Below are 22,006 nucleotides of genomic sequence, written 5' to 3'. Positions count from 1 at the left end.
TAATTATCATAACTATTCATATTATAGCCTCGTTGACATTTCAAGCTAAAATGACACACTATCCCCCAACATCTCCATCTTTCTCCACATGGCTCTTTCTTCACACCCCCTGGTAGTTAGGCTTGTTAGTTAGCTAATCTGACCACTCTGCAGAATCATGTTCCATTCCTCTTCATGAACCTCCCTCAATCCACCACCAACCGGACTGAGTTTAGTCTCTCCTGTTGATTGCCCATTTAGTTTCATCGTTACATCCAGTTCCACGCCATCATGCATGTTTAGACCGGACGGAGACTCGCGGGCTCTAGTGATCGCCCAACCGTCATTAAAACAGATCTTATAGGTCCAGGGACGACCCCATTTTCTTTCACCATCATGCAATATTTGGAGTTTACTTAGTCTATAGGGGGGAAGTGTTCCCTTAACTTTCGGACACTGGCCGAACTAAGCCGATACCCAATATTGCGTATTTGATTAATACTATATGCTATCTATGGTGCCGAGTGATAAGGGGGTCAGGGAGAAACAGAAGACGTTTCATTTTACTCGGCTGTTGGCCTTTAGGGCATCAGCCGAGAGGTGATCCTGCATTGACCGCTTGTCAGCGAGGTTCCCTGCTAAGTTCCGCGCGCCATGTAAGCCCTGAGAGAGACAGAGAAGTCACTAATGTATGCACGCCTAAACTAACCCCAAGATAAAAAATTAACCGTCGCGCCACCATTTCCCCAGGGAACCACCTGATCCAGCCATGTCAACCACTTCTTCAAAGCTAATTTCCACCCGGAACATCCGACCATCTGCTGTGCCACTGCCTCCGCCAACCGGACTGATCAGCCCCCAACTGATCAGCTTCTCCCACGCTTCACGCGCAACGTCCCGACCCCAGACTCGTCCAGGGGTTGCGGCGGCGCCGGACACGGAAGCCGATGTTTTAGCGAACGTCAAAAGCCGGACGTACTCGGCATATGCTGCGGGGAATGATAGCGCCAGGGGAGCCAGACTCTGGGGCTGTGTAGCTTCTAGGCCCGGATCATACAACGCAGCCAGCCGGGTGGCCGCCAACAACAAAGATAGGGGCAGCGACGAGGGACTGGCAGAGGTCGTCGTCGAGGTGGAGAACGGCAGAGGTCCGGGATCTGGACAAGATAGGCTTTGGCTGCTAAAGGTGGTTGGCGTTGGGATCTGGAGCGTGGCAGCTCCGCCTGTGGGGTCGTAGGTGCTGTAATGCAGCTCCGTCATGCCAATCAAAGCGCTGGTAAAGAACTCCTTTGCCGATCTAGTTTGAAAGAATATCCTCCGTAAATGCGCTTGAAACGCCTCATCACTCCACAGGCCCTATTCTGAGTTAGCTTCGCTATTTCAACGTTTGAAACTGCAAACAGGAGGTGAAGATACCTGCAAATACGCTCTCCACCCTTCCAATACCCTTGCGAACTTTTCGGATGTGATAAGTGAGCGCGTCTCGGGATTGGCCTCTTCCAAGTAGTCCGAAACCTCCTTATCTTCCAGGTCCAGACCAGCTCGACAAATTTCGGAAAAGCCTTCTAATGATCTTGGGAGTGGTACATAGACGTAGCGATGGCTGAACCGACTCTTCACTCGCTTTTCCAGCATCTCAGTCACATCCACTTTCGTAGTCAGGCCCAAGACCGCGATAGGGGCCTTCCGCGCTTGCGCAATATCGAACAGATTATACAGGAGGGTCTGACGTGGGTGAGTGACAAAGAGGTCGAACTCATCCAGTATAATAACAATGGACTTGGCTGCGGTTACGGTATCTGTATTATTAGAAGCACCAAACAGCTCCTCTGGGTGCGACAAGAGAGCGAGAAGAGTGGCCATCGTGTCCGCGTAGCTGCTTACTTTCCCCGCCTCTTCTTCAGTATTGGTTTCACGACCAAGCTGGCGCCACATCTCACGAAGCGCCAACCGGTCATCTGTATGCAAGAACCCGTTGAGACGAACGACGTGGAAGTCATTGTGGTGTTCCCTTTTTAGCGACGAGATGATGGTCTCGACTATAGCGGTTTTCCCGGAACCTCGTGATCCGAGAAGTAACAACGAATTGCCCTCTCCAACGCTGACCGTCTGCTCCACAAGCTGATGAACCTTGTCATACTCACTCTCCAGGCCTTTCAAAGGAATACATCTCTTGCCAGTAAGTTTGTCAAGGATGATCGTAGTCAGCGCCCCCAGTTCAGCGGTCAAGCCGTTGTAAGACAGTGTCTGCAATGATTCAGCGTAAGCCGGAAGTGTTTCGCCGCCAATTACAGTCTCATCCTTCCCAGCGAAATCATTCTGGGCAAGATCTTGTTGTAATTGCATTGAGACAAGATCGTCCAATCCATCCTGGTATTCATCCGGAGAAGGGGACTGCCGCACCCCGAATTCCTCATCACCATTCGTATTTGTCTCAGTTCCAGTAAACCGCACAGGAGGTCTCCTGGACCTCGTCCTCGTCAGCCTCTCGGTCTGAGGCTCCGATTGCGGCGACTCTACCTCCTCGTCGTCGTCTTCGGATACATGTCTTGCCTTCCGCGTACTCCTCGGGGTGGCACCACTGCGTCCTGACGCCGGGGGAGCCCTCCTAGTCGACGCAGGCGTACCAGTTACCTCGTCTTCATATCTCTGGGGCGCTTTGCGCTGCCGCCCACTCGATCGTAGACCAGGCCTAGAAGGTGTCTCTGGCTCATTCTCATTCTCTTTATCCGGTTCTTCTTCCGCAACTTTTGAGCCTCCTTTTGACGCCCGACGTCGCGCTGATCGTGAGGCGGTCGGTGACCCTGTGTGTTCGTCGTCCCGAGCGTTTTTCTGCGGTGTCGGAGATGCGGCGACCCCATCACCCATTGCAACATCCCCATCTCCATCTACGCTAGGCGCATCAGACACCCTTCTCCGCTTGCTAGCCCGCGATTCCTTCATCTTCCAACTAGCTGTGATATATCCAGACCGACCTTCGCGACACAACAGTACCCCGATGCCCAGGACGCAGTGAGTTCTGCTTCAGGTGAATTGTCGTCTTGCACTCTGCACTATACAGAAACCAATCCGTTGAATCAAATCGAGTAAATCGAAGCGTCAATGGCACGTCGACCGGATTTGAGCATCGAAGGAAGCGGGAAGAAAGGGTAAGGAAGATGCGGAGTTAGAAATTATTTTCGGAGGTTTGCGACAGCGAGCGCAATCTGGAGATATGGTTTTCTGTTAGTGTCTTATCGAAATTAATGCAATCCTATCCCTATATGTGAAAGATGACTTACAATTAAAACGTGCTTATATAGTAGGGGGCGTCTTGGTGTTATGGACATAGATCTTGCGGGCGCTGGCTGAGATTAGACATGGCGATCTTGTCGCCTGAGGCAGAACGCGTGACGCGAAGTCAGGTGAGATGGGAGTGGTTGTGGTAGTACCCTATAGTTTGTGTTTTCCTGAACTATTTAAGGGATGGTAGGGTATCATGAGCTGTACTTGTTTATGTATGTTAAAGGGGTTTTTCTTGCTGCTGAAATGAAGAGAAGGCCTTGGGAACTGGTTGAGTAAAATAGGGTTGGTCGGTTTCTCGTGATAAAGACTGCCGTAGTATACGATGATACAGACTATGGGGTAGCGTTGCTGTAGTGCTCTGAATCGATGTATAGATTTGAATATATACTCTTGAAGCTAAATAGATAGACTACTGTGTATAAGCCATTAATGACTTCCGACATCCAAGAACTTCTGGTTTACTAACCATGGCTGATACCTCGGTCCGCTTTAATCTGTAGAAGAATATATACCCCGGAGACGTAGACGTATTCGAGTAGGCCAACAAACCAACGAGAAACAGGACACCGATTTGCCTCAAGATATAGTCCAGGAAATGCATCCATCAAGCTTCCCATTCGAACCACTAAAAATTCATATTGTGCAATTTGTGGAGACCAGCAAGTATGCCCAAATAGTGGTTAAAACTTTAGACTCATAAGCCAACCGCAGCCGTCCAACCTCGGTTATATTTAGTGTCTACTTTTGGTATCAATACTCCGCATATAGCTGCCGGATTGCCAAATCCTTCTGTACATACAAATAGTCACTCCCCGCTCCAAGAGCCCCATAATATTATAGACCTCTAAACATACCTCTCACCATATTTCCGCCCCCCAAAACCTATTAATACGTTCATAATGCCGGTCCGCGCCCCAGCCAGGAAACTAGATGAATTCGAAGACCTCGTTTTTCATTACTCTAATGGCATGAACATGAAAGATGACGAAGAGGTCTCATTCCACCCAGAAATTTAACCTGTACGTCAGTCGCTGATGTAAACTAGCGCTGGGATATTGATTCGACTGCTGCCGATCTTCGCTTTGAATCCGCAACTCAGGGCCCCTCAGCCCGAGTCTCATTCCTGTTGAATGTAACCCCCAAGATGTGTAATTACGTGGGAACACTCCACGGGGGCTGCGCTGCTACGTTGATTGATATTCTATCTACCACGCTCCTCCTGGGTCTCTCCAAACCGGGATACTTCTCCTTAGGTGGAGTGAGTCGGAACCTCAGAGTGACGTACCTGCGCCCGCTCCCTAAAGGCCTCGAGATCCGACTAGTATGCGAGGTGATCCACACGGGGAAGCGGTTGGCGCTGCTGCGCGCGGAGATCCAACGAGCTGATGATGGCTCTGTCTGTGTGGTGGGTGAACATGAGAAAGCCAATACGGATCCCGAGGGGGGTGGGAGAATCTGATTCTACCGTCATACATGTGTTTGATTTCTTCTTGGACGCGGCGGTTAGAATATACTGTGTAGATTGAGCGCGATGACTTGAACATGCAACATTACATCTTGTTTTTGACGGTCTGAGTAGGAGAACATAGCACCGGACCCTCAGGATCTTCAAAGGCACCCGGTGTCTACTTATCTTATGGGTACATCATATATACCAAAAGTGGAGGGAATGTACTGTCTCCAAGATTGCCATGTCTGGAGGATGCAAAAGAGGCTAAGAAAAGGTAAAGAAAGTCCAAAAGGAATTATGGCTCAAGTTAAAACATCCAAAGCAATGATATATTACCTAATTCTCAAATGCGATGACAGCGTATTTACTCCTGGGCAAGCCGCTGATCCTCCCGGAGGCCTTCAACGACTAGTTCTTCACCTGTCGCACGGCGATAAATATCACGAACATCGGCTGATATCATGTTAGTCTCACCGAACCGAGCTTTCTTCACCCGCCCCCCTTGGGGTTATGAAGGCGTGGCTTACCTGTTGTGGTTTCAAAATGAGATGTAGCATCGTAGCTCTTGGAGATGAAGATGTTGTCGTTCTCACCGCTCTCCAGAGGCTCGTAGAGCGGAATGGGGGGACCGAAGAACTTCTCCTCAATCTCACCCAAGCGCTCAAAGCCAGGCTCCAGCTCAATGTGGTGGTTAGCATCAGACTCAGCAATGGTCGAGACAATAGCGATATAGTAGCCCTTGGGGCAAACGTTGTGTGCCGATGAAACCATAGCGATGTAGATATCTAGACAGTATCAGCAAAAATCGTCATCTTCGTCCTTCATATACTGTTAAAACACTTACCGTGCTTTCTTCCAACCTGCGACTGGGGAATGATCAGCTGCAGAGAGTCGCTACCGTCCGTCTTGTCGATGGGGTGCTTCAGGATGCAGATCGCCTTCAGCAAGTATCCGGTAACCTTGGCCTTGCTAGGGAAATAAGATGGGTCGGCCAGAATCTTCTTGGTCTTGGTGGTGAAGCTCATGGTTTCGCCGCTGTCATCCCGATCCTTCATGGTGGCCTTGATTCCAGAAACCTTGCCGTTCTCATAGAGGACCTCATCGATGTTGGTGTTAAGCATGTAGGTACCTCCGTAGATAGCAGACAAACGAGCGAAGCCCTGAGGGAGCTCACCCAGACCGTAGAGCGGGTAGATGTAGGGCGACTTGCCGTAGCGGGCCATAGAGTTCACGTACAAGCGGATGCGGTTGATGGCATCGGCGGCCATTCCACTCTTTCCAATATAGTCGTCGGACTGATACAGGGCCATGGAGTGGCCAATGAAGTCACGGGTGTTTTCTTCCAAGCTGAATTTGTCATAGACTTCCTTCATGGTGCACTGAGCAATGTTCAAGCCTATACTATGTTAGCAGTCATGACGATGCAAACACCCCGACCCAGATCACGAACCCTGGTGAGTACTAGGGTCGTCTTCCTTGAATTCGCCAACCCATTCGAGAAATTTCTTGGCCCTCCGCTTCTCGAACATGCCCATGAGAGATGAACGAAGTGCTTCGTTGGCATCTGAAGGAACCTTCGCCACAGTGGCCTTGGGGCTCTTTCCTTGTTGGACGTAGCTGCCGGCAATCTGCTTGAACTCGAGGTAACGTGTGACATCGGTGGAAACCAGGATATTCGTCAACTCGCCGTTGGCCATCAGCAGCTTGGGGACCAGGTCAATGTTCCAGTCATTGACCCGTCCATACTTCTTCCATGGCTCTTCGCCGGGGCGGACGTTGCCGTATTTCTTGAAAAGCTGCGTAGTGCAAAAGAAACAGAATTAGCACATCGTGCACATGGCGTGTTTATCAGAACTTACTGTTTCGATGTTCACGGAAGCAGCCTCTCTATTTCGAAATGTTAGCGGGGGGGTGACGTGTGACGGGCGGAATAGCTTCCCAGCACAGCTGTCAGAAGAATACTTACCCTCCGTAGTGATCATTGCGATCAATGTGAAGAACCTTATTTCCCTTGACACTCAGAACACTATATATTGATCAATAAGTGACCTAAAAATGTCATTAGGAAATAGAAGCGAGTGCATACCCAGAAAGCACACACTCGGTCAGGCCTGAGAGGGGTGTTAGTCCAGCTTGTTGAGCGGCGGGGTAGCAGCTTTAGTAGCACATACCAGTGCCGAGAACAACAACATCATATTCGGGGGCGATCTCATCCATGGTGGAATATGATGTAGGATATCACGAGAAGCGGGAAATGAGAAGAGTTTCAATGTAAATGAGACTAAACAAAAGTTCGATGGAAAAAGTAGAGTGAAGTGGTGAAGTGGGAGGATGCGGAGACGGAGAATGAATGAATGGGAGCGGTGAGTTTGTGTTTTGAAAGGAGGTCCTTCAACCTTCTGGGTCAGGCCGTCAGGTAGTCTACTAGTTAGTCTATTACTTACTCTTAACTACTTTGAACCATCCCCCGCGGATCACTCGTGAGCAACGATTTATTATTATTATTATTATTATTAGTTTTATTATTCGGTACTCCGTACCCTTCCCCCTCAACTAATTAAAGGATCCACCGATCCAAATAACCTCCCATCTCAGGGTGATGGTTAAGGAGTCGACTTTTCCAGAATAGTCATGGAAGATAATAATTCTCTTACTAGTACTGGGAGAAGTTAGTAAACGAAAGGAAAACGAAAAAGAAAAAATACACTAAAGTAGGACAAAATAGGATAAAATCATGATTCTAGATACGTAAACCTCCTGAATCGTTTTTACCCCTTTTCCCATCGGATGAACCACATAATCTGTGGAGATCGTGGATTCAAAGGAGTATATAGATGCCAATTAATATATATACATAAGTAAGTACCTTTACCTTAACCCCTAATCAGGCAACCCCAGCACTATTGAATTATTCGGGTGGGAAAGTATACGATCTGGACCTGGAAAGACTATAGACTGGTCGACAAATCCACCCCCCTTTTCGGTGCTCATCTCCATGAAGCATCTGAACTAGATCACAAGTCATATGAAATCAATTGGACTAATACAGAGTGATAATACTACATACACAGAACTAATCTGCGACAGAAGCCCTTACAATCCATTTCAGGAAACTGTAACGCTCTATCCAAATTATGCCGTGCTCGATGCCTCTTCAGCACCCTCTTCCTGTGGCCGGTAACCACTGTTGTACAATTTCTGGGCGTCTTCCCAGGCATACCATCTTTCCCGGAGAACGTGCTTGATGCTCTTTTGTGTAACGCGGATCTGTCAAGAGCAAACGTTAGTGTCCCGATCTCCATGGACTAGCTTAAACCCCAAAAGTGGGGTGAAGCCTCGCAGTTCAGCATGCTAGATCAATATCCAGTACAGCGTTGCCAATGTATAGAGGCATATAATATCCCGAAGCTTTCTGAGTAGGAAAAGAACTCACCGTCCGGTCCCGGTTATCAAGCTCCCATTCTCCGTAACCAGCCTTCAGTCGCTGTCTTTCCAGTTGGGAAGTGGCTATGCGATTACGCTCCTTGACACAGACCCACCAAAGAGCATGGAGATCCTCCCAGGACTTCTCACGGAGTTCCTGAATCGACCAGGAGCGGCCTAAACAACGGATGGTGAGCATCACCCCGTGCACAGTAGATACTTTTTTCTTGGCCCCCCCTCAGAAAAGCCGAAGGAGAGTGGACTAACCATGCGCATGATCGTATTTTGGCGTGCTAAGTGCCTGATGATCCGGAGGGAAGAATCCCCAAAGGCCATGATCCGGAGTAGGATGACGCTTATCGAGTGATTCCGGCGAGACAGGCTTGGGCAAAGGGTATTTTGAGACGCCCAGCTTAAACTTGGGCCCGGTACGGTGAATGGCGGACACACCGCGTGACTTGCTCAGATCACGTCCATGGCCAGCGGCGACAGCGGTCGACGAAAAGTTCGAGCACTGAATCCGGGAGAAATGAAGGGACGGCGCAAGGTAAGGAGGAGGCAATTCGGCCAGCGGAAGGCCCCCGCACTGGCGAGCAAGTCGCGCAACCGATTGGCGATGCATTGTGGTTTCGAGGTAGCCTTCAACAGGAAGACTCGTAGAACGCCTGCGGTCTCCGACTCGAGAAGCTAACGGAACGAGTGGACTTTTCGGCGGGTAAACCACGTGACTAACCAGCCGCTTGCCGTGTGTGACGCTCCGTCGCGGCAACCTACTGCGGCTCTGTTCCTGATCCTATGGGTTGTTAGTAATTGTCAAGTGAGCTTAATACTATCGACACGAATCCGGTTGTTCTTTGTTCCCATATAAACCTATTGCCAGGTGCGGGACGGGATTCCAAAGCTACTAGAACAGTGTAACGAGGTTGTTCTCCAATTGGATAATCAAGAAGAGATAATGAAATGGGGTTAAGCCTTTGGTCTTATTGCCCATCTTGATTATCCCTATGGATCAATTTCAAACCAAGCAAATGAGTGAGGGTTGGCCCTTGGAAAGAGACCTTAACATCTAGAAACCTTACCAGTTACGGAACCAAGCAGCGCCAAATGGCGGCTAAGATGGCCCGTGCGTACAGGGAAGCGCGCGTTTGCAGCCACTCCACCTTCCAGTATCCGTCGCATGAGAGTGGGCAGAGATCCTTTGAAGCACTGGTGATTTCAATACCTCCCCAGACTCTTTGTGTTAACTTTCTCTTGGATTTCCGAATTACAATATCTACCTTAAATAGACAGTCTTTAGAAGCTTGTATCACATCATGAATCGGCCAGGTTTGTCAATTTCCTTTCTTCTCTTTGTGCTGTTCATGGCCCGGCGTTGGTATAGCAAGCCACAGAAGTGATTTCCTTTGATCAATCCCTGTATGCCGATATACTGCTTTCAGGGTACTTGCAGTTACTTCAAAGGTTCTCTTGTGAACAGGAAATACCCTACGTTCAACTCAGCATTGCACCAATTGCATAGATTCACAACATGGCATCTTGTCTGCGACCGGGAGCCTTGCAAGGCCTTATCAAGCCTCGGCAGTTTGAACGAAGATATCACAAACCCTTTTTGTTTGGAACCTGTAAATTCACCTACCACATGCTGACTATTCATACTCTCGACTAGGACCAGGCCCACAACCTCTCCGGGGTATGTCTGGATTCCCCGCACAGCAACAAGCACAAGCTCGAAATGCGACTCTGGCATCCGCGCGCTTGCCAAACGGAAAACTAGGTGCGATTAATTCGGACGTTATACTTCGGAAACCTCAGAGCGTTGGAAGCTAATGGAGGAAAGCTAAATAGGGAGCGGTGCTGCTTGGAATTTTAACTTGCCTGTCAGCGGAACCCCAGGAATCCAGAACAATCAGCAACGCAATATGGGGAATATCGGGTCTTTTGCACAAAGCCTCAGTGGGTCGCAGCCTGCTACACCTCTTGATTTATCGTGAGTTTGATCTCGCATGTGTCCCATCCCGCCTCGAGGCTTGTCCGTACGCAAGAGGCATGGAAACTTTTCTTGACTGCTAATACAGGGAGTTTGTCTGCTAGTGATTTTCCTTCTCTATCCGGAGCACCCCCACAGTCCCAGGCTCAAAATCCGGGGCACTTAGTATGGGCAAATGCCAGCCAACGGGCCATGCAACAAACCCCTGTCCAAAGGCAGCAACACCCTACGTCTCAAGCACCTTCACGACCTATCCAAACGCAATCCCTCCCCCAACAACAATCTCAACCCTCACATGATGATGTATTCCCATCTGGAGCTCAGTTCGCCAATCGCCTCGATGACTACAGAAACGGCGGACAGGGCATCAGTGGTCAGTTAGGCTCAGGCGCACAGCCCCAGACGGGCAATATTGATGAATTTCCTCCTCTGGGGCGCAACGTTGCCGCAGAGATTGGCCAAGATCGTAGGGGATCCTTAATGCAAAGTGCAGGATTTGGTAGTTACAATGCTGGCCTACCGCTTTCCGGTGCAAGCCAAGCCCAGTCCACGCAGAATCGCAACGCAATTTCAGCATCTATAAACGGGCAGGAGAGAATAATGTCGCCTGCCAATGCGGGATCAGGAAGTACGTTTGTTGAGGGCCTAACTTATCGCTTGATGAAAGATTAATCATTACCAGGTATCGGAACTTCACGATCGCCCGTCAACCAAGCCTCCAATGGGGTGTCAGGTCAAGAAAAAGAGGTTCGGCTCTTGCTATGAAGATTCTATGTATCCCGGCTTACGATCCTTTGCACAGGACATGAATAGCGCTGTGCTATCAAACCAGCGCAACTACACGGAACAACAGTCTGTCTCGGGTGAGACACAAGAGGCTTCTGGAGCCGCCCAAAGTGCCGAGCAACCGCCGCTAGGTGAGATGAGCGAGCTCGATAAATTCGGGCTAGCAGGTCTTTTGCGCATGATCCACAGCGATAGCCCAGATGTCGCCGCTCTTGCAGTAGGTCAGGACCTGATGACATTAGGCTTGGACCTGAACCAACCGGAGTATGTCCATGTCTACTAACCCGAGGATGTTTTGTTTGCTCAAACTAAAGTACATTAGACCTTTACACACATCTTTCGCTTCCCCCTTTGTTGCATCCATGACTGGTGTGCCCTTGGAACAGGATTTTGCGCTTCCTTCTTGTTACAACGTTGCCAACATCCAACCACTCCAGTCACGTATTGCCAGCTTTAGTGATGAGACATTATTCTACATCTTTTACAGCATGCCGCGGGACATCATGCAGGAAGTCGTGGCAGAAGAGTTAATGGGTCGCAAGTGGAGATACCATAAGATTGAGAGGTGTTGGCTTACCCGTGATGAAACGTATCCTGGACCCGTCGATGTTGAGCGCGGCGTCAGTGAACGAGGCATATACTTAATCTGGGATCCTGCCACCTGGAAAAAGATCAGAGTACGATAGGACCCATTCGCAACCAAGCTTCCCTTCCCCGTGCTAACGAAAACCTTGCCGGCAGCGCGAGTTTATTCTCCGGTATGAAGATCTTGACAACAGAATGGATCCCAACAGGGGTCTCGCACGCGTTGGATTCCCGCACCATGGTTCATGAACGTCTTAGAGCAGCATGATAAGGGAGTCGGCAACGGCGTTAGGTTCTAATCCAGGGAAAGATTGAGCCAATGCTACCAGTGATTCCAAGCCACCAATTGTTCCTCAGAACATGAGTGGATATATGTTAAAGCAAATGACTATTATGATCTTGTCACTCTTCGCACCCAAGCAGATAAGCTAATATTGGCACTGAATACTATGACTCGAACAGAATACAGTCATGCATAATCTACCAAATATTGAGCCCTAAGAAAAATCACTACTAGGGCTTTGGCCCGTAGCTATAATAAACTCCTTCTTTAGCCATGCTGGTGGCTTCATGTGTACTTTCACCCTGAAGCAAAATGGCTAATGGCTTTGAAGGTATAATGTTGTCTTTACAAAAGCATAGAACATCTCGTTGGACACAAGAGTGTTTACCACACCGCCCACATTACATCAGTCCACCATTCTGCCAGATATTATCTGACCGCCCTCCGCATCCGTTGACGCAAGAAACAAAAGTGAACTTTAAGAATTGCTCCAGCACCATCCTCGAGTGTTGTCTCGTGGAGGATTGGCTTGTCTGCTTGGCTTGGGAAAGCTTATATTGCTTTTCACTTATTTGCCCGACTTAGTAGTTTACAATTGACCAGTTCAAGTGGTGAGTCGTGTTAATTCTTCCCTTTCAATTGATCGCTCTTCAAAGCTCGGTACCGTCATCGGTGGGGGTTCGTCGGTTCATGTGGTACGATGCTCTAGGTTATGGAAGACCTGGATATAGAAACAGATTTAAGTCCTATGTCATGTCGAGTCGGTGCTATCTGTCTTTTCCTATCAATGCTTCAAATCTATGTCGTTGGGCGCATTCCTAACATGGAGCCGCTAACCATTCGTAGGTCAAATAAAAACCAAAGATCTTGTCAATAATTGGATTGTCCTTGGTTCATCAAACAGTAAATATGGCATCTAACTCAATTAATATTGCCTTCAGGTCTGCAGGGCCTAGAGCTCGCGCAATCCCTTCTCTCCGCTGTTCTCAGCGACCGTCAATCCTCCACAGACAGCCTGTGTTTCGGCAAACAGGCTTGAGGTATGCCTCGGATACTACCGCAGAGGCAACGGAGGCCGTGAAGCAGGCGCCCAAGAAGGCAGGCCGGGGACTCCGGAAGACTGTGATTAGTACTTCCTTGGCTCTTACCCTTCTAGTTGGCTTCGTGTATGGAACAGATACTAGGGCTAGTCTTCATCGTTATGGCGTGGTCCCTCTGATCCGGCTGTTGTACCCTGATGCGGAGGATGCGCACCATATTGGGGTGGATGCTTTGAAGAATCTTTACAAGCTTGGACTCCACCCCAGAGAACGGGGCAACCAGGACGGTGATGGTGTCCTCGCTACCGAGGTAATGGATGTTTCTTGGTGGCAGTTTAAATTATTAATACTGAACAATTGGTTCTTTTAGGTCTTCGGATACACCTTAACCAACCCGATTGGTATTTCCGCTGGACTAGACAAGCACGCCGAAATCCCGGACCCTCTCTTTGAGCTCGGACCTGGAATTGTCGAAGTGGGTGGTACCACTCCGCTACCACAAGAAGGTAACCCCCGGCCTCGTGTCTTCCGGGTCGTGTCCCAGAAAGCTATGATCAACCGATACGGTCTCAACTCCAAGGGTGCCGACCATATGGCAGCTGTTCTGCAACAGAGAGTCCGCGACTACGCTTACGCCCATGGATTCGGATTGCACGACCTGGCTGAGGAGCGTGTCCTGAACGGCGAAGCTGGTGTTCCCCCGGGCAGTCTCCGGCCAGGACGACTTCTCGCTGTTCAGGTCGCAAAGAACAAGGTCACCCCAGATGCCGACATCGAAGCCATCAAGCGTGACTATGTGTACTGCGTTGATCGGGTGGCCAAGTACGCTGATATTCTCGTGGTGAATGTTTCGAGCCCGAACACTCCCGGTTTGCGTGATCTCCAGGCGACTGCCCCTCTTACCGCCATCCTGAAGGCCGTCGTCGGCGCAGCAAAGAGCGTCGACCGCAAAACCAAGCCCTATGTCATGGTCAAGGTCAGCCCCGACGAGGACGCAGACGAACAAGTCTCCGGCATTTGCGCCGCAGTCCAGGGCTCTGGCGTCGACGGTGTAATTGTGGGAAACACAACTAACCGCCGCCCTGAGCCCCTGCCGAAGGGCGTACCCCTCTCCCCGAAAGAACAGACCACCCTGAAAGAGACCGGTGGTTACTCTGGCCCTCAACTCTTCGACCGCACAGTGGCCCTGGTAGCTCGGTACAGAGCTCTCCTCGACCAAGCGCCCGTTACCCCGGAACTCGCCGAAGCTGCCCAGGACGCTACTACGAAACTGGTACAGGCGGAACCGGACTCGGAAAACGTTCCTCCAGTAGAAGCGCCTAGTCCCGCTAACCAGTTCCCCCGTAAAGTCATCTTTGCCTCGGGAGGTATCACCAACGGCAAGCAGGCTCAGGCTGTCCTTGATGCTGGAGCCTCCGTCGCTATGATGTATACGGGTATTGTGTATGGTGGTAGCGGCACGGTGACTCGTGTCAAGCAGGAGATGCGCGAGGAGAAGAAAGCTTAGAAAAATTTAGATAGGAGTGACTGTTTTTGAGTAAAGTATATGTAAATAGTATTCGGCGATCTTTCACATTCGTTCTATAAAAGCTAGGAATATTTGTTTTCAATTGACCTTTCCACGTTCCCAGTCTATACCTGATAAAGGAGCATCCGAAATTATCTATTGAATATCCCAATATACCCTAATCCAGAGACAGTATGAAATTAATAGAGGAGAAAAGGGGAGATAAAAGGATTATGACAATCTAAGCTCGTATACTTTGTCACCCAACCGCAGAACCATGACTTTTGCCCCTCTATGATATGCACATGCAGTTCATAATGAAAACGCAATACTATGAAGCAAAGAGAGAAAAAAAAAATATCAAGCAACGTTCAACGTCTCCTCGACTTCCCTGATCACCTTCCGCACACCCTCGATCTCATGGGCGAATCTCCCCAGGAACATGCCGTCAACGGCTTTCCCCAGACCGCCCGCGCCCCACAGGCCCGGCCCGGCACTTCCCCCATACAAAATACGGACGTCCCCAGGACGCTCCCCAATCACCGCCTTGATGCCGTCCACCACGGCAGAAATGTGATCGACTCCAGCGGGCTTGGGTTTCCCGATCGCCCACACGGGCTCATAGGCGAAGATCACAGGGGCATGGGCGGGGATGGCTTTTAGGACTGCGCGGACTTGCACCTCGCACTCGCGCACGGCGAGTCCGACGGCCTGGGACGCAACGGGGCCAGGCGCTGTGACCTCGCCAATGCATACGAGCGGCACCATACCGTGCGCGGAGGCCGCAGCGGCCTTGCGACCTGTCTGGTCGTCTGTTTCGCCGAAGATGGAGCGGCGCTCGGCGTGGCCCAGTTCGACGATGGACACGCCCATGGAGCGGAGAGCGAGTGGGGATACTTCCCCGGTGTATGCGCCCAGCGGCTCCCAGAAGCAGTCCTGGGCGCCGAGGAGGAACGGGGGCGGCAGGGCCTTGGCTTCCTGAGGGGCTAGGCTGGATTCATAGTTTTTGATGATTTCGTTGCTGGGGTAGATGGTCAGGAAGTCGGGGATCAGGGCCAACAGGAGCTTGGAGCGGTTCTCTGGCCGCACAATGTCATTTTTGGGGTCGAGGAGGGCGCGGAGATAATCTAATGTTCGGGTGGGTGTGAAGTACATCTTCAGGGAGATGATGAGTAAGGTGCTGGGGAGCACCGGGTATGTCTGCTCCGCGGAGGCCATTTTGTTCTGAATCTATTTCGTTTTTCTTTCCTTCTGTGGTTCACTAGAAACCCTGGTCGATTGTGAGCCGCTAGTTTGGCTTTCGCACGCAACGCTGGGTGGGAAACTCGAATTTCTTTGATGGACTGGATATAGAGGACCACTCTGGTGTGATTCCTGAGATAACCGCCGCGACGCTAGAACTCCACTTTAGGCGACACGGAAAGAGAGCTGAGTCGTTCCTGTAGACGGGAACCAGAAGTACGAGTATATTTGTCGGGGAAAGTGGAAAAAATCTCCGAAACTCGAAAATAGCTGGAAGATGGTGTCGAACTGAGGGGACTTCTGCCAATCAAGTCGGTCAGTCCGAGACGCAGGAGTCTTTTGGGTTGCTCGTCGTCCTAATTAAAGGGCGCCTGAGGCCAAATGCGGTTGTGAGCGGACGAAAGTCTGGGACTAAAACATGAGTTTCGGTAACCAAGTGGGCTTCCCCAGCGACAGAAAGAGGAGACAGTCGATCGTCCCACGCGAATGCATCCCCCGGCGGGTGTTGTCACTGGCTGAAAGGGAGAGATTTTGTGGACCAACTATGGGATATACCCTGTCAGATCATGGAATCGCACGGTGTCATATGTAGGTGTATCCTTATATTATGGAGGGTGTGGTATACAAGCATATACCCAAGTGCCATTTGGTGCGAGAATTCCAAGGAGGGACATTGGCGACCATAATAACTGTTGGCGGGGTGAGGTGTGTCCAGGAGGGGTCACTGGAACTAGTTATGAAACTTTCGTAGCGACCGATCGTTCCGATATGAGGCCAAGCCGTGAGTTGCTAGTTGAAGCGGAAATTGAGGCATCCAAGCCGCGTGTATGGAACGGTACCAAACGCCATGGATGGAATGTACTGTTGCGTGCATTCCGAGTGCCGCAAGGACCTCCCGGTTCGACAAGTGACGGTAAATTTACACGAGGGAACCAGTCCTCATGCGGTAAGTTTGTGAGGGAGCCTGTTTGCTGACTTTGCTGTGATTCCCTGTTTTGGCGCCCTTGATGCCTGGCGGCCTAAGGACGTTATGGGCGATCGGATGGCTGTGGGCCACCAATGATTGAATTGGGTTTGGTTCGAAGGGTGGAGTTCCCCCAGTGCAGTGGAAACGGTACAAGTGCAACCTTCGAGAGAGCCGAGCCGGGCCTATTCTGCTCCAGTCCTTTCGGGAGCTCCTCTTTAGGACATGCGAGATCTCCTGCGTCCTGGATGCGCTCAATAGTTTGACTGAGATTTTTATGGAGACGAGAGGTACACATGACCTCTATATATCTCCTCCTGGGAAATCGCCAGGCAATCTGAGGGTCTGGAATCCAAATTTCGAGTATCATGTGCTGAGTTTCATTTTTCGACGCCCACTAGTGCCAAGCAGATACACGCAGGTATCCTGCACTAGCCCAAGCGAGGTGGTGAATCGTTACCGTGAAGGTGTCCACCATCATTGGTGCCGCGCTGAATTCAATTCTATCTGGTCACATTAGTCTATGCACGTTGATACGAAAATGGTCTCCATTTTATTGACCAATCCGAAAGTACGGTCCTTTGTCGGCTCTCCTGGACTTTACTCGTTTGGGTGCGTCCGCAGCAGTCCTTACAATCCGTGGGTACCGAGTTGTCGCAGCCACCTGTGGGTATGGCCCAACAATTAGAGATACCCCGGAGTAGAGCCCCTGTGGGGAACCTACTACCACTCATACTACGAGCGAACAGGAATCCAAAGGATTCTTCAAGCGCATTGACGTGGTGCAGTGCCATATCGTCAGCGGGCTGTGTTGGGATGGTTGGAGGGCTTCTTGCATAGGATACTGTTGAACACCCCGGCAGAACTCTAACATGCAGACGGGAGGTTTCTCGACACCCTCGAAAAGGCCAGATAATCCCGCTCCATACACACAGGGTTGGTGGTTTGATTTGATCCCGTTGCATGGCAGTTTTTGATAGGAAACTACAGCCTTAGGCTCCCCACTAGCCGGATCGGGGGTAGTTGATGAGATACTATTGGCTACATGGGCTGCATCCATCTAAAATCTGCCCCACAAGACATCGGAAGGATTGCAATTCATCGTCGTTGAATTGACAGGGGAATCTCATCATGTAAGGACTTTTCTCTCTCTTTGACTTCGTACGGGAAAACGGAGGTGGCGGCGCCATGACCGGGTAGATATTAACTTCGGCGAGAGCTTATGCAATAAGTCTCAATTTAAGTAGTAGTCAGTACAAACCTACATGGTTGTGATTTAGGAAGCTTTGGCGACCAAATAGAAAGTGATTGTCCCCTAAAAGATCCGAATCGCTGCCTGCTCAGTATAACTTCGACCGGCCAATGATTGGACGACTCAACCTCTGGTATTCACCTCATAAGCCACGCAGGTTTTCTTAGTTCCAGGAGTTCCGTTTCCGACCCCTCCATCATACCCATGTAAAGCTATGACGCCACCCGTGGGGCAGTTGGAACCAGACATCGTCTCCGTTATGCCCGTCGTCCTTTGGATCCTGTTGCGGTGGGGAGGTCTGTCGGAAAGATTTATGCGTAGCGAAAGACAATTCCTTATGCTTTAGCCCAATCAATACACTTTGGTCCGTCGCCGAGGTTTGGTTCGAGGGTGAGGCACAGCGCAACCTCCCCCAGATTAGAAGGAAGAGCTAGAAAGTTTAACCCGGGGACATTATGGAGGGGGACTGACTGACTGACTTTCCAAAACTATATAAGGATCCATGATTCCTGTCTTCAGACTCCCATCATTTCCAGTCACCAAAACAATTTCCTCAGATTACATTTCCAAATTCAGTTTTTCTTTCTCTCAATTCTCAACTAGACGTCGAGTAGTCAATTGACTCCTATCTCCCAACTATCAAGATGTCTGCCGATCTGAAGCCCCTTCGCATTGTCATGGCCTGTGATGAGGCTGGCCAACCCTACAAGGAGACTCTCAAGGCAGCCCTTGAGAAGAACCCTCTGGTCGAGTCCGTCGATGATGTTGGTGTCAACTCGACCTCCGACAAGACTGCCTACCCTCACCCCGCCGTCGCCGGTGCTAAGCTCATCAAGGAGGGTAAGGCAGACCGTGGTCTCTTCATCTGCGGTACAGGTCTGGGTGTTGCCATCGCCGCCAACAAGGTTCCCGGTATCCGTGCCGTCACTGCCCACGACTCCTTCTCCGTCGAGCGTGCTATCCTGAGCAACGACGCCCACGTTCTCTGCTTCGGTCAGCGTGTCATTGGCATTGAGCTCGCGAAGAAGCTTGCCAACGAGTGGGTTACCTACCGCTTCGACCCCAAGAGCGCATCTGCCGCCAAGGTCCAGGCTATCTCCGACTACGAGGCCGAATTCGCCAAGGCTCAGTAGATCCTCTAATATCGGTGCTTTAAACCATGCGCGAGCGAACGGATCGCCTGTCTACGATGCCATCTTAACGACGGCGCTCATGGCGCATCCTTAGATCATCGACCACTTCTCCCTTACGCCGTGTTCTCATACCTCTTCCGAGCGACTGGACAGCATCCCGATCAGGGCTGGACTGCTCCGCGAGCCTTTGTTTATAATATTGCATTCACAAAATAAGTCAACGATACCACGAAGCGATTGGAATGAATTTGGCTGGCCGAATTTCCTTGTTTGTTTAACTCCGTCCTGGTTGCTAGTTACTAGATCGCAGGGTTAGGATAGAATGAATATTATCTTTTCGAACAGTACCGCTATCCCATCTCTAAGAAGAACTTGGATTATATAGATTGATACAGTAATTCCGAAACATTGCAATCCATGGATACCAACACATAGTTCCATAAAGAGTTAGTCCTCCAGAGAAACGCTGCTGACTGATCCGACGTTTCCGCCATCTTTCTCCGTGCATCGATCACCTTCGATCTCAAGACACAGCGACGGACAAATTAAATATCACTCATTGATCATGGAGACAAAATTCCCTCGTTTCTATTCTTCACCCGGTCACACAGACCGAACACAGTCAGCCTTACCGCTCGGCCACACATCCCCGTCAAGTATTGGGCTGACACCATCCGGGACCTACAACACCAACTAGTTTCAGAATCAGGTTAACTGACAACCCGCTCGGTCTATAACACAAATACCCCGACAATACCAGGTAGATTCCTAGTGTCAGCGACAATCTCCGCGCCCAACGCGTTGCCATCGTGGTCGCCGTCGGATCACTCCTTTCAAGCGGTTCTATATAATTCTCTTCTTTTCTATCTTTAGTTCGGTCCCAGGAGATCACTTAGTTGCGGACACCGTGTGGAGCGCCCCACTCCAATTTGGCCGATAGTCGCTTTGTAATTCAACTTCACAAAAAAAAGTAACAGGAAAGGCGCATCGCAAATTGGATATCGAAGAAAGTTCGTGCATTCCCATTCTTGGTTATATTTTGAATCAAGTTATACGAGCTAGACAATGGCGTTTGAATTGAAGGAGAAGGGTAACCAGCTCTTCAAGGAGGGCGATTACACACAATTCATTAACGCCCGGCGGCTCAGCCGAAAGGGCAACTATCACTGATCTATCAACACAGGTTCTAATGTACATCTACCGTATCTCCTTGAAGCCCATACATAGATCCTTTCAGTATATGTCCTCTCAGCTGTCAATATCGTAGGAATCCCTGTGGGTTAGTAATTTTGTTGATAGACTGGCTTGAAGGCGCTTCTTCAAGTGTTCAACCTCCTATCCTCGGCAGTTGAAGCGCGTCTACCATCTGTGGCACAAGGTGGATGGTGTAGGTTAGTTAGGGGAGAGTGTCATTGTCTTGGTCGACGCGGTTAGACGGCGTCGAGTCGGCCCGTGGTCATGGCAAATCGTATTGAGGCTCGTACTGCCTCCAAATTTGGCACCCATTGCTGATCATTGGAAGGCGATTTCCCGCCCAGGCAGAGGGAGAGATTGCCCCGGTGAGTACGAGTACATTGTAGCAGTGCGATCCGTTGCGTGGTCCACTTCCGACATCGGAAGAGGAAATGCTCCACGGTTTCTCTTGCTTGTCCGCATGCACACTGGTCTGTCTGCGCGACATTGATCCGGTAGAGATACCCATTTAATCTTGCCATGCCGGTCCGGAGTTGAGCCAGCACGGTCGCTTCTTTCCAGGATAGCCCATCATACAGCTGTCGGGTGTGTTTTCCTGGGAGTGCCGCATCTACTCGTTTGATGTGTCTTCCTACGTCCTCTGGCAAGGCTTTCGTAGTGGCTGCTTGGGATCGTGCGAGATTCAACGTTGTTGATTTCATTCTGGAGACCTGTGCCTGTGGGATAGCGTCCTCGTGGGTCGCGGCCCTGGCCTGCTCTTTAGCCAGGCCCAGCAGTTTGTTGTCTTCGCTGGCAGGGACCCAAAGAATCTTGATATGGTTTCCTTTTCTCCGCAGTCTGTTTATGAGCTTGTACATCTGGCAGACGAACTCCTGGCCTGACTGTTGTCGAGGGTTCTGTATCGTGAGGGCCGTCGCTTTGTTGCTTGTGAGCAACCTGAACCTGAAGCCTTTCAGTCCCACCAGCCTGTTCAACGTATGTGCTATAGCCGCTAGCTCTGCGGAGAACGGATTCTGCTCTGATCTTGCGCCCAATGTTACGGAGAAGGTCTTCAGTTTCAATTTTCGATATTGAGGTGGCTGTTTCTCGATCGCCACCCCAAATCCTACAAACCCGTTTCGTGCCGAGCTGCTGATCGCGATCTGTATTGATCCACCCGGTATAGCCTGTGGGTCCGGCATGGCTTCGCCATCGGTCTGCATACGTGCCTCCCATGGTGCTAATGTAAACGGGTTAATAGTCTCCAGTGTTTCCATCTCGATGTTTTTCAGCGCGTCCGCTACTTGGTACAGCGGCGAGCGGTGAAATCTTCTGAATTTCTTGATCCTAGCTGTGTTTCTGCGGAGAGGATTGGTATCTGGGAGCGTGTGGAGGTCCGTCCACATTTTCACGGCCCGTCTCCAAAAACGGTGTTGCGCCGTGGCAATGTGAGCCTCCGCCTCCGCTACACTAGTTGCAACGGTGAGAAACGTTCCGACAATCGCTTGCGCTCCTACCCTTTGGACTCGGTTGATCGGTCCCGTGGCCTTATTTTTGAATGCATGCATCCAGACATTAGAGGCGTAGTCCACTACAGGGGTCACTGTCGATGTGAATAGCTGCCGCGCTGTTGATGGGGAGAGACCTCTCAGTCGTCGAAGCTCCATTACTGCCTCAAGGCCCTTAGACGCTGCCCTTGCGATGTGTTCCTTATATTTGAGACTTGTGTCCATCAGGACGCCCAGAATCTTGACATGGTCTTTGGGTTCAACAGCCTGTCCCTTGATGGTGAAGGGTTCTCGGTCCAATTTGGAAGTCTTGGGGGTGAAGTGTATGATGGCTGTTTTCTCTGCTTCAAAAGTTGCCCCACTTCGTCTTTCCCAGTGGAGCGCTTCTTTAATGATTCCCTCAATACCT

The 22,006-nt window shown here is 50.3% G+C and overlaps 8 protein-coding genes across 8 annotated transcripts; 4 read left to right on the top strand and 4 right to left on the bottom strand.

The window, feature by feature from the left end:
* Window positions 1-702: 702 nt before the first annotated feature.
* On the bottom strand, window positions 703-2,922 carry AO090026000535 (origin recognition complex subunit 4; the record flags this gene model as incomplete). Its single annotated transcript, XM_023236026.1, has 2 exons — window positions 703-1,335; window positions 1,396-2,922. The coding sequence occupies 2 exons, from the start codon at window positions 2,920-2,922 to the stop codon at window positions 703-705; spliced, it is 2,160 nt and encodes a 719-aa protein (XP_023091068.1).
* A 2,156-nt stretch (window positions 2,923-5,078) lies between these two features.
* AO090026000537 (secretory pathway gdp dissociation inhibitor) lies at window positions 5,079-6,931 on the bottom strand (the record flags this gene model as incomplete). Its single annotated transcript, XM_001821919.3, has 8 exons — window positions 5,079-5,167; window positions 5,242-5,499; window positions 5,559-6,110; window positions 6,165-6,510; window positions 6,574-6,601; window positions 6,681-6,740; window positions 6,801-6,825; window positions 6,886-6,931. The coding sequence occupies 8 exons, from the start codon at window positions 6,929-6,931 to the stop codon at window positions 5,079-5,081; spliced, it is 1,404 nt and encodes a 467-aa protein (XP_001821971.1).
* Window positions 6,932-7,846: 915 nt separating this feature from the next.
* mrpl4 (mitochondrial 54S ribosomal protein uL29m) lies at window positions 7,847-8,336 on the bottom strand (the record flags this gene model as incomplete). Its single annotated transcript, XM_001821920.3, has 2 exons — window positions 7,847-7,981; window positions 8,148-8,336. The coding sequence occupies 2 exons, from the start codon at window positions 8,334-8,336 to the stop codon at window positions 7,847-7,849; spliced, it is 324 nt and encodes a 107-aa protein (XP_001821972.3).
* A 1,980-nt stretch (window positions 8,337-10,316) lies between these two features.
* Window positions 10,317-10,796, top strand: AO090026000540 (uncharacterized protein; the record flags this gene model as incomplete). Its single annotated transcript, XM_023236025.1, has 1 exon — window positions 10,317-10,796. The coding sequence occupies one exon, from the start codon at window positions 10,317-10,319 to the stop codon at window positions 10,794-10,796; it is 480 nt and encodes a 159-aa protein (XP_023091069.1).
* Window positions 10,797-11,046: 250 nt separating this feature from the next.
* On the top strand, window positions 11,047-11,744 carry AO090026000541 (NOT2/NOT3/NOT5 family protein; the record flags this gene model as incomplete). The annotated part of the gene is made up of 3 exons (XM_001821922.3): window positions 11,047-11,174; window positions 11,233-11,587; window positions 11,652-11,744. The coding sequence occupies 3 exons, from the start codon at window positions 11,047-11,049 to the stop codon at window positions 11,742-11,744; spliced, it is 576 nt and encodes a 191-aa protein (XP_001821974.3).
* A 943-nt stretch (window positions 11,745-12,687) lies between these two features.
* AO090026000542 (dihydroorotate dehydrogenase 2) lies at window positions 12,688-14,325 on the top strand (the record flags this gene model as incomplete). Its single annotated transcript, XM_001821923.3, has 2 exons — window positions 12,688-13,128; window positions 13,189-14,325. 2 exons carry the CDS (start codon window positions 12,688-12,690, stop codon window positions 14,323-14,325), a joined length of 1,578 nt encoding a protein of 525 aa, XP_001821975.1.
* A 360-nt stretch (window positions 14,326-14,685) lies between these two features.
* Window positions 14,686-15,543, bottom strand: AO090026000543 (triose-phosphate isomerase; the record flags this gene model as incomplete). Its single annotated transcript, XM_001821924.3, has 1 exon — window positions 14,686-15,543. One exon carries the CDS (start codon window positions 15,541-15,543, stop codon window positions 14,686-14,688), a length of 858 nt encoding a protein of 285 aa, XP_001821976.1.
* Window positions 15,544-18,460: 2,917 nt separating this feature from the next.
* AO090026000544 (RpiB/LacA/LacB family sugar-phosphate isomerase) lies at window positions 18,461-18,916 on the top strand (the record flags this gene model as incomplete). The annotated part of the gene is made up of 1 exon (XM_001821925.3): window positions 18,461-18,916. The coding sequence occupies one exon, from the start codon at window positions 18,461-18,463 to the stop codon at window positions 18,914-18,916; it is 456 nt and encodes a 151-aa protein (XP_001821977.3).
* Window positions 18,917-22,006: the final 3,090 nt, after the last annotated feature.

Source organism: Aspergillus oryzae, chromosome 3, assembly GCF_000184455.2.
Source record: "Aspergillus oryzae RIB40 DNA, chromosome 3".
Lineage (NCBI taxonomy): Eukaryota > Fungi > Ascomycota > Eurotiomycetes > Eurotiales > Aspergillaceae > Aspergillus > Aspergillus oryzae.
This window is presented reverse-complemented; position numbering and strand designations above follow the sequence as displayed.